Source organism: Vicia villosa, unplaced genomic scaffold, assembly GCF_029867415.1.
Source record: "Vicia villosa cultivar HV-30 ecotype Madison, WI unplaced genomic scaffold, Vvil1.0 ctg.002094F_1_1, whole genome shotgun sequence".
Lineage (NCBI taxonomy): Eukaryota > Viridiplantae > Streptophyta > Magnoliopsida > Fabales > Fabaceae > Vicia > Vicia villosa.
The window spans coordinates 36,874-51,056 of NW_026705835.1; the positions used below are offsets into that span (position 1 = coordinate 36,874).

At 38.0% G+C, this 14,183-nt stretch overlaps 1 protein-coding gene across 1 annotated transcript; it reads left to right on the top strand.

Annotated features, from left to right (window-relative positions):
* The first annotated feature begins 1,346 nt into the window (after window positions 1-1,346).
* Window positions 1,347-11,242, top strand: LOC131637829 (uncharacterized). Its single transcript, XM_058908401.1, has 2 exons — window positions 1,347-2,159; window positions 11,231-11,242. Exons 1-2 carry the CDS (start codon window positions 1,347-1,349, stop codon window positions 11,240-11,242), a joined length of 825 nt encoding a protein of 274 aa, XP_058764384.1.
* The last annotated feature ends 2,941 nt before the right edge of the window (window positions 11,243-14,183 follow it).

Sequence of the window (14,183 nt, forward strand, 5' to 3'; positions counted from 1 at the left end):
TAATAAATGATCAATTATTTCCCTTTGCATAAAAACAATACAAAAACCAACAAAACACCAAAAACACTTTAATAAATAGTGAAAACAATAAAAAGGGAATGGAAGCTCTCGTCCCTCTTGTTTAAGGGGATCACTTGAGTGAAAGTTCCCAACCATAAAAAACACAAACCAAGAGCCGCTCGAACCTCACTTTTTTAAGGGAGCCACTCAAAACGCTCGACAAACTTCTCTCTTCTCTCTTGCCTCGAAGGCATTCTTAAGGGCACTGTTATTTCCGCTCGATCGCATCGTAGGTCGTCCCCTTATGCAAGAGCGCGAACGTTAACTCCGCCCAACTAAAAAACACATAACAAACAATAAAAAACATAGAAAATATTGATCAGAACTACGGCGCTCTGATTCTTCATAAGAGGATACGTAGGCATAGAGGCAACTCTAGCGAGCACAATAATTATTAAAACACCTTAGGATTAATCATGCATTGCATTAGTAAGTAGTAAATAGTACACACCCTTTAGATAGAAACAAACATAGGTGGATACCATCGAGTACGATGGGCGTGAGGGGTGCTAGTACCTTCCCCTTGCGTAACCGACTCCCGTACCTAGTTCTCTGGTCGAAAGACCTTGTTCTTATTTGTTTTAGGTTTGCTGGCGTTCCTTTCCTTTTAGGATAGATATGTTAGTGGCGACTCTGTTGTTCATTTTTCGCGAGCGTGCGACAACAACCAGTTGTGTGCCAATCTTCAAACTGTTGAGGAAAGATCAAGTGGAAAGATGAAACGAGAAATGCCAGTTAGCCTTTAACAAAATCAAGGAGTACCTCCAAGAACCTCCAATTCTAATCCCACCAGTTGATGGAAGACCTCTGATAATGTACCTAACAGTATTCGAAAATTCAATGGGGTGTGTGCTGGGGCAGCATGAAGAATCTGGTCGAAAAGAGCATGCAATATACTACCTTAGCAAAAAGTTTACCGACTGTGAAACAAGATACTCACTGCTCGAGAAAACTTGCTGCCCTTTGGCATGGGCTACTCGCCGACTAAGACAATATATGTTGAATCATACCACCTTATTAATCTCTAAAATAGATCCCATCAAATATGTATTTGAGAAGCCTGCTCTCTCTGGACGAATAGCAAGATGGCAGATGATATTGACAGAATACGACATCTAGTATACCACGCAGAAAGCAATCAAGGGAAACGTATTAGCTGATCATTTGGCTCATCAAGCGGTAGACGATTATCAGTCCATGAATTTTGAGTTCCCGGATCAAGACATTATGCTTGTTACTGATTATGAAGAGCCTGGTCCGGATGAAGGACCTGAGCCGGGATCTTGATGGACTATGTTTTTGACGGAGCTTCGAACGCACTTGGAAATGGTATTGGTGCTGTACTTATCTCTCCCGAAGGTGGTCATACGATATTCACTGTGAGACTATGTTTTGACTGCACCAACAATATGGCCGAATACGAAGCGTGCATCATGGGTCTCAAAGCTGCAATCGACTTGAGAATCAAATTTCTAGAGGTATATGGGGACTCAGCCTTGGTAATCAGTCAGATCAAAGGAGAATGGGATACGAAGCATCCTAATCTCATCCCTTACAAGGAGCATGTGTTGACTTTGATCCCTTATTTCAAAGAGATTACGTTTGAGCATATCCCACGAGAAGAGAACCAGTTGGCAGATGCATTGGCTATTATGCGGTCTATGTTCAAAGTTAGATGGGATAATGAGGCGCCCATGATCACTATTAAAAGATTGGATGAGCCGGCACATTGTTGCGACATTGTTACGGAGGAAGTAGACGAGAAACCTTGGTTCTACAAAGTAAAGAGATACCTTGAAGCTCAGGAATATCCTGAAAGGGCATCCATCAACGACAAGAAGTTTCTAAGAAGGTTCTCTGCCAAGTTCTTCCTGAGTAATGGAATCTTATACAAGCGTAATCATGACTCGACTCTGCTTCGTTGTGTGAACAAGAAGGAAGCAGAAGAGATAATGGAAGATATGCATTGTCATACCCTAATTTTGACCCCTCTGAGATGTTACATCTCTAGACACTTCATCAACTCAAGACAAGTACCCAGAGCAGTCACTTGTTTACCTAGTACTCAGTCGAGGGTGTTCAAGGACAAAAAAGCTCAGGCAAAGGATCAATCAATAATAAAATGACCTCTAATACAATCATAGGACTCAAAATGATTCATTCATCCACCTATGATGATCAGGCATCATTCATCAAGACTCAGGTTTACTCAGGTCACCAAACTAGGGTTTTGAGCCCATCAAGGACTAAAATCAGGGCCCACATCTAGGAAACCCTAAAAAGCTCCAGGGAATCACTCAAAGTGTTTAATCATATTCAAATAATCCATATGTCAATATCCAATGGGGATTGTACTTCAATTCAGAGGCCACAGTCATCAATTTCATTTGGCCTTCAATTAGGGTTTTTGACCTAATTCACCTAGACAGTTGACTTTTAATCAGGACATGGTTCCACAACTCAAACCATGGTTCAGGATCCTCTATTACCTCAATATTTTCCATTAATTTTATTCATTTGAGGAGGAGAGCTTGATTCATCCCTAATGTCCAAGATTTCACTTCATCTGGAGAAAGTCAACTGTACAAGATCACCTTTGACTTTTAGGGTTTTGGGTCAAACCATGACTTTTAAGGATCAATATCATCAATATATGGTTATTGAAGTCATTTGACCAAGAAAAATCAAGAAAATCAATCAAGAATCAAAAAGTCAAAGATTGACTTTTCATACTTGGAAATTTTTCTAAGTGTTTAAAGGTCTCTTTTTTCAAAACTTTGGAAGGGAATATCTCAAAATTTCAAGTACAAACTGAAAAAAACTTCCAACATCAAAGTTATAGATTTTGGCCCAATGAACAACTTTGTCACATATAATATTTTGGCTAAAAATCAACCATTGAAGAGATATGGAGCTTCAAATTTGCTGCATCCATAAAGTTAGTGAAGAAACCCTAGTTTTCTTCAAACTTTATAGGTCTTTTTCATTAATTTCCTTAAAGATTTTGGACAGGGACCAAACTAATGAATCAAAGTACATACCAAGGGCTTTCCAAATTATTCTCAACCTCCTCCAAATTCATTTTGAGCTAGAAGTTATGATTGATCAAAGTAAGGCCCATGAAGTGAAAATTCAAGACATGACCAACTTTGGTTTTGACCAATTCATGCAAATGCCTTCACTAATTGATGCCTCTAAACTTCAGAAATACCATAAGAGATAGGATCAATTACATCATTGCACAAATATTTGAGAATATTCCAAAAAAAACAAAACATGTGATTATGTAACGATTACATTTTGAGAATTTATGGCCAAGTGGTGATTCACCAAAGGAATCTTCTCCCAACCAATTAGAGCTCATTTCTACATCAAATTTGTCCCCTAAGATCAAGCAAAACTTATGGCTAGGGAGTGGTATCAAAGATCTCATCATTGCATATGGACTTTTCTCACATTTCTTCATAACCAAGAAACCAAGTTAACCTCACTAAGCAAGCTCACTCTCCCTAATTGCTCTGAATCTTTTGCCTATAAATAGAAGAGCATACCTCGGTATTAGACACACCAAAGCAACAACAAATTCTTGCTTTCTCCTTCTCTCCCTCGTACTTAGGTTTTTCAAAGGTTCTTTGGCAAGAAGACTCGAATTCTTCAAACCATAGCTCTTCCTTTGAAAGTAAGTATTCAAACACATCAAGGGGGTTATTTAGAAGTGATCCAAACACCTGGAACACTTCTGTACATGGAGGATCATCATCTTCAATTCTCACTTGGAGCCATATCAGTTGAGGTCGAGCAAGAAGTTCTAGGGGGTTCTAACTCAAGCTAAGCATCTCAACACCTTCCTGGGGGATCACTGAAGCTATTTGGATCGTTGCAGCAGCTCTGTAACACACTTTGATCAGAGCCCGATCTTCATTTTTGAGGTAAGCTTCATGAACTTCAAACTCCATAATTCACGCATGATAAATTAAAAATGAAGTTACCAGTTGGTTTCTGCACCTTTGAGGATCATTAACCCTCAATCAATTGCATCATATCATACGCATACATCATTTCATGTTAAATTTCAGTTTTAGGGTTCTTAGTGTTCATACGTGTGAATTTTAATTTACACTAAAAATAAATGAAATTAAAGAACACCATCATGATCCTCGTTCAAAAAGAGCAAAATCCATGTTTACATCTTTGGATTTGGTTGAGAAACGAGAGAGTTAGAGATTCAAAAATTCTGAGCTCAAGGTTGAAGATAAAGATGGTGGCGCAAAAATTTGAATTTCCTGGGTCTTTTTAAAATATAATCAATTCGTTGCATATGTTAAACAAACTGAGCGCGTAGCTCAGTTGGCCAGGTTTTATGTGTTGGTCATGAGGGCGTGGGTTCGAACCAAGGTGAGGCCAAAACCATTTTTTTACCACTTGTTTATTTCATTTTTTTACAACTTTAACCAATTATTTCAAACATCAAATTAAATCATTTTCACACACTTCTCACTTATTATGTCTATTTTGAGAATATCCAAAAAATCACAAAAAAAAAATTATTTTAATATATTTTAATCAGGTTTAAAATCACATGTCTTTAAGTATATTGTAATACTTTAAACATATAGTTTTTCTTTTGATTTTCAAATCTAATCACTTTGTAAATATTTTGTGATAAAACCCTATTCATTTAGGTCTTAATTAGGTATAGAATTTGTCTTTACCCTAATTAAGTTGATTTTTGTCAAAATTCAAACTGTTTTTTATCTCTAAATTAAACAGACGATCAAGGTTTTCAAACAACAAAACCTTGCATCATCCAGCAAAACATCTTCAACTGTTTTTCATAAACAATAAACAATTTCAATGGGCCTCTAATAGAGTGTAAGACCCAACACCTTTTCTTTTCATAGTTTGTTTTCAAACCCTCTTTAAACAGAAAACTTCTCATATGTTTTCAAAAACTTTCTTCTCGGTATTGAAGGGCATTATTCCCGGTGAAACTCTTCATATACCTATGTGACCTAGTGTCCATCTTCACTTCTTATGTTTTCAAAACAATAAACATTCAACTATTTTCAATAAACATTCAACTGTTTTCAATAAACATTCAACGGTTTTCAATCAAACTTTCAATCTGTTTTCAAAACAACTTCAACTTCAAATCAATTTCACATGGGCCTCTCCTTGAGTCTAAGACCCAACCCCTTCTGTACATACATCTTTCAAAGGCCTCCTCTTCATCCAGGTTAGGCTTTACAGCTTTCATTTACAGCTTTCATTTAAATTACTGTCAAACATAAATTGTATATACACTGTTTAGAACTCCGTCTGAGAACAACCTTAGGACATATAAACTGTATATATATTATATGACTATGGCCTAGGATTGAGAATGTCTTCCCGGTGAAGGCTCTTTTCTAATTAGAATTCCTTAGTTCAAACCTCAAGATGAATTATTCTCGGTGAAACATCTTGAAAAAAGCCTTAGAATAAAAATAGGGCACATCCACCCAAGAGGAATTATTCCCGGTGAAGCCTCTTACCCATTTGCTTAGAGCCAAACTAAGTTCAAAACCAACATAGCTTTCTCTTGTGCTATAACAAGGATCCTCGATGACCCTCGATTAGCCTCCTCTTGGGCTTACAATACAAGGACCCACGGGCTTCTTAAAAGCATATTCACAGCTTTCTCTTGAGCTTGTATACAAGGACCCATCAGGTTTCTTATAAACATAGGAACAGGTCTTTAGTCACCTTTTAGCCTACCCTGGTGAGATTATTATATTCTTTAAACCAGACTTCAAATAAGCCAAGTATGTCTCAATCTCAGTATTGAGTTCACCTTTTGGAATGAGAGACATGGATAGTCTCTGTCACCATATCTTCAATCTCCAGTAAGTCTTCTCCTTAGTAGAGTCTAGATTCCACATCTGGAATTTCCCCAGTTAGAGTCAGCCTTAATCTTGAGCTTTGAACAAGAAGTCTAAAACATTCTTTCATTTCATAAAATCCCCTGGAAAGGGTCAGCCTCCAAATCAATCCTTCAAAATCACAAATCCCCTAGAAAGGGTTAGCCTCCAAAAACACTCCTTCAAATCCAAAATCCCCTGGAAAGGGATAGCTTCCAAACATCTTTCATAAGTCAAATTCCCTGGAAAGGGTTAGCCTCCATCAATACCTTCATTTCATAAATCCCCTGGAAAGGGTCAGCCTCCAAAATCAATCCTTCATTTCACAAATCCCCTGGAAAGGGTTAGCCTCCAAAAACACTCCTTCAAATCCAAAATCCCTTGGAAAGGGTTAGCTTCCAAACATCTTTCATAATCCAAATTCCCTAGAAAGGGTTAGCTTCCATCATCCTTCATTCAAACCTTCAAAACTCCTCGGTAGAGTCAACCCTGGATCAGTCTCAATTACTCAATAAAACAAATTCCCCAGTAAGGTCAACCTTCAAACCTGTGTCTTTCAATCGTTAATCCCTGCTTAATAAAAGCAAATTTCCTCAGTAAGGTCAACCTTTAATCTCTGCACAACAGAGAAACCCTCCATAAATTTACCCTTAACCTTGGGCTTTGTACAAGGCAGATATTCCCCTTTGAGTCAAAAGATCCCAAACTGGTAGATCTTCCCCCATTCATAGTTAGCCACAACCTTGGGCTTTGTACAAGGCAGATAATAGAGTCTCCACAGTGTGTCTTTTCCCACTAAGTAAGCCACAACCTTGGGCTTTGTACAAGGCATAAAATAGAATCATCCATAGTTTCCAAACTTTGTTTCCTCAGCAATCAGCCACAACCTTGGGCTTTGTACAAGACAGAAAACAATGTCTCCCTAGATAGAGTCAGCCACAATTTTGGGCTTTGTACAAAACACCAAATAAATCTTTCAATCAAATAAAACAAACACTCTCCAACTAGAGTCAGCCACAATTCTGGACTTCATACAGAACACAAATTTCAAGTCAAAGTCAATTCCCGGCGGAGTCATCTCCCAGGGTCAGTCAAAACTCTTTTAAGCCTCAAGCTTGGGCCTCATACAAGCCAGTCAAATTCAAATCTTTCATACAGTAGATAGACATGATTTATCTCTATAGAGAGATATTTCTCCTATTTCACCATATTCAAAATTACAAACATTTTCATTTCAATTTCAAACATTCTCCCATTTAGGATTCTGAAAGGCATGCTCTGAGGCACACCCACCCAGACTTGTTCCCTTTCCCTAAACTGGTTGAGAATCTTTCTTTCATTTAAGAGACCGCGATTGACATACTTGCACACACACAAGTAAGGTCCCTCTCTTATGAAACGAACCCAGCTTTTCTGTCACTTCAAATGTTTGTGGTGGAATAGTAGAAATACCTCTCTATAAAGATGACTTCATATCTCTTTCCTGTAGATAGAGATTTAATTCAAGCTTCAACCTTGAGCTTCAAACAAGGCACCCAAAATCAATTCATTTCCCTAATTAGTTCCCCGAACTACAAAAAGCTCTGACTTCCATTAGGGATATGTAGGCATGAGATTCACAAGGAATCTCAGCGAGCTAATCAATAAACCAAAAATAGTCAGTTCATCTGTCTTTCAATTCAATTCAATTCTCTCTCCTAACACAAAGGAGAAACTTTTCCAATCGATTAGCAAACACAAACACATAGACACATAGAAGGTTCCCATAGAGTAGTACGGATATGTAGGGTGCTTAAAACCTTCCCTATGTATAACCGACCTCCCGGACACCAGAACTTCTGATTAGGTGAAATCCCCACACCTAGAAAACTCTTAGGGTTTATTTGAGATCTTTTTCCCCTTCCTCCTCGTAGGATAATTAAAAAGTTTGTGTGCTATCGTAGGAAGAACTGAAATAAAATTCATCCCACAAGGGCGCCTTTCTCCTTCCAAATTTCGCGTGAAGGGTCCGGCGTGCCGTCCTCCCAAGTGAAACGGGGAGGTAAAAAAACGACACCACATGCATGGCGGTATTTTTGGAACTCATTCTAGTGGACATACCATGGCTAAAAAGATCTTGAGAGCAGGCTATTACTGGTCCACCATGGAGACTGACTGCCACCATCATTCCAGGGCTTGCCTTAAGTGTCAGATCTATACTGACAAAGTACACGTGCCTCCGATTCCACTGAATATCTTGATTGCTCCTTGGCCTTTTGCAATTTGGGGCATTGATATGATCGGAGAAATCAAACCTACTGCCTCTAATGGACATCGCTTCATCCTTGTGGTTATTGATTACTTTACGAAGTGGGTGGAAGCAGCCTCATTTGCTTCAGTTACCAAGAATGTTATGGCTCGATTCATCAAGCATAATCTCATTTGTCGGTATGGCATCCCCGAAAGGATTATCACAGATAATGGTACTAATCTGAACAACAAGATGATCACTGAGCTCTGCACGCAGTTCAAGATCAAAAACCACAATTCTTCCCCGTATCGACCAAAGATGAATGGCGCAGTGGAAGCCTCCAACAAAAACATAAAGAAGATTGTACAGAAGATGATAGTGACGTACAAAGACTGGCATGAGATGTTACCATTTGCTCTTCATGGTTATCGCACTTCTGCACGTACCTCAATTGGGGCAACCCCTTTCTCACTGGTTTATGGTATGGAGGTAGTCTTACTCATCGAAGTTCAGATTCCTTCCTTGAGAATTATGAAAGATGCAGACTTGGGCAAAGACGAGTGGATTCAGACTCGACTTGATCAAATAAACTTGATTGGTGAGAAGAGGCTTGCGGCTGTTTGTCATGGTCAGTTATATCAAAAGCGTATGATCAAGGCATTTAACAAAAAAGTCAAGCACCAGGCGTACCAAACCGGTGACTTGGTAATAAAGCGCATTATCCTTCCACAATGTGATCCGAATGGCAAATGGACTCCTACGTACGAAGGACCATTTGTAATCAAGAAGATATTCTTTGGCGGAGTGTCATAACCCAATTTTTGACCCTAAGATCCTATATCATTCATATTCCAATCACTAATCAAGAGCTTCACTTGGAAGTTTTGTTTATGGTGTAGCACTCACCTCATCAATAAGAGGGACCATCAAGCATCAATGATTGTTTATCTTGTATGCATATTACACTAACCCAAATACCAAAAACATTGCTTTGTTTCTTTGTAGGCTTTTGTTTTGTAGGTACCAAGCCAAGACATGCAATAAACAAGGCATTTTTCAAATTTTTGACTGATGAAATCGATTTCCCTACTGGGTAAATCGATTTCCCTGCAGCAATCTTCAACAAAATCACATTCTAGACAGCATGAAATCGATTTCCCTCCTGGGTAAATCGATTTCCCTAGTGTATTTTGCGCCAAATTCTCTTCTGGAACAGAGTGAAATCGATTTCACTCCTGGGGAAATCGATTTCCTTAAGGCGAAATTCAAAAAATATAAGGAAGGAAGCTTGACATCATTTTGGCACCTTTTTATTTGATCATTGTACCAATTTTCCACCTCATCAAAATAATTCTCTTCATTAAACCCACTTAAACCCCATTTTACCACTTTTCACCATTTAATTGCCACTTTAATCACCAATTAAACACAAGCTAATTACCAAATGCAAAAAGACCAAACTACCACTACTCTTGCTCAAATGCTATAAATAGAGGCCACTACTCTCTCATTTCTCAAGCTTGGAGAGCCAAAAAATTGCTTGCAAATTCATTTCTCACCCTTTCCAAAACCCTCACCCAAAGTTCATTTTCATAAGATTAGTGAGATTCACATTGAATCTTGCTAATTTTGAACTAAACCTCCTACATTTCACTCTTTTCTTTGTTTGATCATCTCCAAATTTGAAGGATCTACACACCTTGTGCTTGCTCTTGAAGCTACTCCAAAATCTTTGTTCAAGAAGTGGTAATTTGCTAAATCCATGATGTAGATCTTTATTGCTTGTGTTCAATGCATCTTTGATGCTATATTGATGATATTTGATGGTTTTGTGATGGAAATTTCGTGCTCAAGTTGATGTGTGATCATAAGGTGTTTGTATATTTGTTCAAATCAAGTTTCATGCCTTTAAATGCTGTTTTTGCTGAAATTTACACTGAGGAAATCGATTTCCCTAAGGCTGAAATCGATTTCCTGCTGAACGTAACTTGTTTTTTTTTTGAAAACTGCACTATGGAAATCGATTTCCCCCTGCATGAAATCGATTTCCAGCAGGCAGAATGTGGTTTTTTTGCCTTTTTTATGCTTGTTTTGGTTTCCTACTTCCTCCACTTCATTAATATCATTGGATCTTGGGTGTTGATAGGTTTGAAATGACCTAATCCATCAAGATGGATGAATGATATTAATGATAGTGTGAGTTGATTATCTTTATGCATTTTATCTTCTTCTTCTCCTTTTTTTCTTTTGATCGATGAAAGTCTTAATACTTTGAGAATTCTTATGGATTCTTAGTAAAGACTAGATCGTTACCTATTTTCTTTTCGTGCGGTATTGCTTTCGGAAGGCGATCTATATATCGTTCTTCTCGCATGCATTAGCACATAAAGTTTTGACCGGCCTCGTTGTAGGGTGATTTCTACATAAATCACTTGGCGATCTGCTTAACATAGCGCAATATTTCGTGTCCCGAATAAAAAGATCCAACATGGAAGAGAATTGTATGCGGTTGATTTATGACTTATGGAAATTTATCGTGTAGTCGCTATGATTTTATCAAGCTTCTGATAAGTTTCTATTGAATTTAAATCCGAGTACATCCTTCACTCACCATAGATCTTCCTACTAACTTTGATAACATACTTGATAAGTTTCAAGATGGTTATCTTTAACATCTAACAACTAACTTTAATTTCCGCACCTTTATTATATTGCTCTTTATATTTCTAGCTTTATCGCTTTATTTTATCATTTCATCATATTTACATTCCGCCATTTTCTCTTTGTCCATTTGGACGTTTATGTTTCCGCTATTTTCTCTTTGTCCACTTGGACCATACTTTACTTTTATGCTAAAACACTAATAAATAACAAAAATCTAAAAAAAACACCTAAGGCTCTCTTTTGGACTATTGGTTACTATCCCTAGCATTCTGGAGACTCGGACTTATGGACTTAGGACCTCTGGACTCTCATTCTGTTATTACTCTGTGATTGTTCTGTCTGTCTGGCATTGAATTGTTGCTTTTTATGTGTGCAGGTATTTCCTTGAAAGCCCTTGATGGTTAATTCCAAGGCATTGAGATAAGGATTTTACCCAAAAACAGCCGTTACTCTGCCCGATTTTCGTCAGAATTTTAATGTGCTTAATGCAAAGTGGTGCTAAGACAATAAGTTCATCTGGATCCCCCAAGTGTTAATGTGTTGGTATTGATAATTCCAAAGGATGGGAAATCTACCTTGACTCTTAATGTCAAGTGTTGGCTTCTTATTTCGGTTAGACCGTTCTTTTCCTTAGCTTTTATTTTACGCAATAGGATAGCCTCTTCATCTCCTCCCACTTCTTAAATTTTCAAAATCTTCTCCCTTTTTCAAAAACCTTCTTATGTTTGCAATCTTTTCAAAACCTTTTCTCAAAAAATATCTTTTGCCCTTAGTGGCTTTTCTTCAAAAGTTTAGACACCGTTAATTGTCGAAACGAGTGGTTATACCCCACGATTTTGAAATTGATTGATATAATGAGATCTTTTCCGCGTGAGAGAGATAGTGGCATACTCGTCGATTTTATCCGAGTTGGAGCCCTTCTTTCATTTGCGAAGCAAAGAACTCATTTGTTCTCATGCTCAAGATCAATGGCTGTGTATTTCTCTCCGACGACGATAAAGTGTTTATTCGTTTTAAAAACGTTTTTCCCAAAAGCGGAACTACATTAGCTCTGACTTCTCCATTGCACCGAGGAGGTATGTAGGCACAAGGCTTAACGCTTTGCCGAGCTTATTTTAAAATAAAACAAACCCTTTTTTTAGCACACACGACACAGATTTTCAAAAAGGTTCCTGTGGAGTACCACAGATATGAAGGGTGCTTAAAACCTTCCCCTCATATAATCAACACCCGTACCTGAGATCTCTTTCTTGTTTTAAAAAACAGAACTTTGGGTTTTTCGTTCTTTTCCCTTTTCCTTTGAAAAAAATAAAGCGCGGTGGCGATTTCAAATGAAATATTGATTCGAGTCAATCCCATGGCTTCGATATCAGATTTTCCCCGCTACAGAAAAATGGCGACTTCACTGGGGATCCAGTTTTTAAGTGTGTTAAGCCTATTTTTGTTTGTCTGTGTGTTTTTATCTGTATATATTGTTGTGTGCTTTGTTTGTTTATTTTCTTTTTTTCCTTTTTGGTGCTCGATGGTTCCTCTGTGATGAGATAAAGTTCTAACCCGAACTTTGGTGAGTAACTTGAGATAGGAGGTGGTAAGACCAATAGTCGCATGTCAGGAGCAATCCTTACCATGAGCGTCATATGGTGGAACCCCAATCAGTGGAGGCCTCATGGAAGGTAGTAGAGGTTGTTACGAACCATCGTGATAACGCTATTACTTTCAATAGTGAGTGTCCGTAGAAGCTGAATGGCTGTCGCACGCTCGCGAAAAAATGAACAGAGTCGCCACCAATATATTTATCCCATAAGGGAAAGGAATACCAGGAAACCTAACAAAGGAAGGAACAGGGTCTTGCGACCAGAGAATCTAGGTACGGGAGTCGGTTACGCAAGGGGAAGGTATTAGCACCCCTCGCGCCCATCGTACTCGATGGTGTCCACCTATGTTTGTTTCTATCTAAAGGGTGTGTACTATGTCTATGTCTACATGCGAATGAATGCAAAAAGAAATACGGGGAAAAGAAGGAGTATTTACAGATGTGCTCGTTCAAGCCCCGCGACTTGATGCCTACGTATCCTTTTCAGGAATCAGAGCGCCGTAGTTCGGCTCAAGATTTTCTGTTTGTTTTTGTGTTTTTTAGTTGGGCGGCATTAACGTCCGCGCTCTTGCATAAGGGATCGACCTAGGATGCAATGGAGCGGAAATAACGGTGCCCTTAAGAAAAGGAGAGAAGAGAGAGAGTTTGAGCGTTTCGAGGAAATCCCTTAAGCAAGGGAAACTCGAGTTACTCTTTGGTTTGTGTTTTTTAGAAGTTGGGAACTTACGCCTGAATGGGACCCTTAAGCAAGGGAGATCCAAGCACTCGAACATTCCCTTAAGCAAGGGACGTTCAAGCTTTCATTCCCTTTTTAAGAATTTTCACTTTGATTACTAGTGTTTTAAGTGTTTTCTTTGTATTTTTTAAAGGGATTTTATTCAAGTATGTATTAGTGTTTTGATGTTGTAAAAGAAAAAAGAAACTAGCCTAAATGAAAGCTAGCCTAATATGAAGGGAATTTCTACCTAATGTTGTCATGGTTTCTACCTAAGGTTAGGAGTAAAAGAAACATGAAAAATAAAACACTAAGTAGAATATTGAAAATAGCATAAAAGCATGAAAAAGAACAAGTCAAAATATAGCACAAAAGTGAATTAAAAGTACTATTATTTTTATGGTTTTTATGAAAGAAATGAGTTCAAAAAGATTAATGTCAAAATTAACCTAACATCTACTTGTTTTTATGAGTTTTTTAATATGAAAAATATCAATTAAAGTGACCAAGATTAATTCCTAAATATGATCTAAAAGTCTAACAAATTTTATTGATTTTATTGTTTTTTATCACTAAGAAAAATAATAAGGAAAAACATGTAAAAAATCTAACTCTTAATACTAAATGGTGTAAATCAGGGGGTGGGGAATTGAAATACATGGTGCAGTCAGGAACAGGGCGCAGGCCCAGAGGATAGGCCCAGGGGGTTTTATTGTGACAGTTTCTAGCAGCCAAAACGTGTTACGGGCCACACATGGGGTGTATGATTAGCAAAACGGCCCAAGGAATTGTATGTGGTAGATTTGCCAAAACGGTATGGGCCTAAAGCGGGTGAACGCAGGAATTCGGTGGCCCATAGGTTTCCTTGTATTGATCCATTACCATTTTTTTTTATCCAGATTTTATTATGAAAAGAAAATAACGAAATTAACAATTAATGAAAATAAAAAACAAAAAAACGTGAGATTGGGAAATTAGGGTTGAACGTGTGACCTTTGGAGTCTTGGAGTCAGACTTTCC

Coding starts and splice junctions, on each gene's coding strand:
- LOC131637829 (XM_058908401.1), top strand. CDS start 1,347: ATGGACTATGTTTTTGACGGAGCTTCGAACGCACTTGGAAATGGTATT.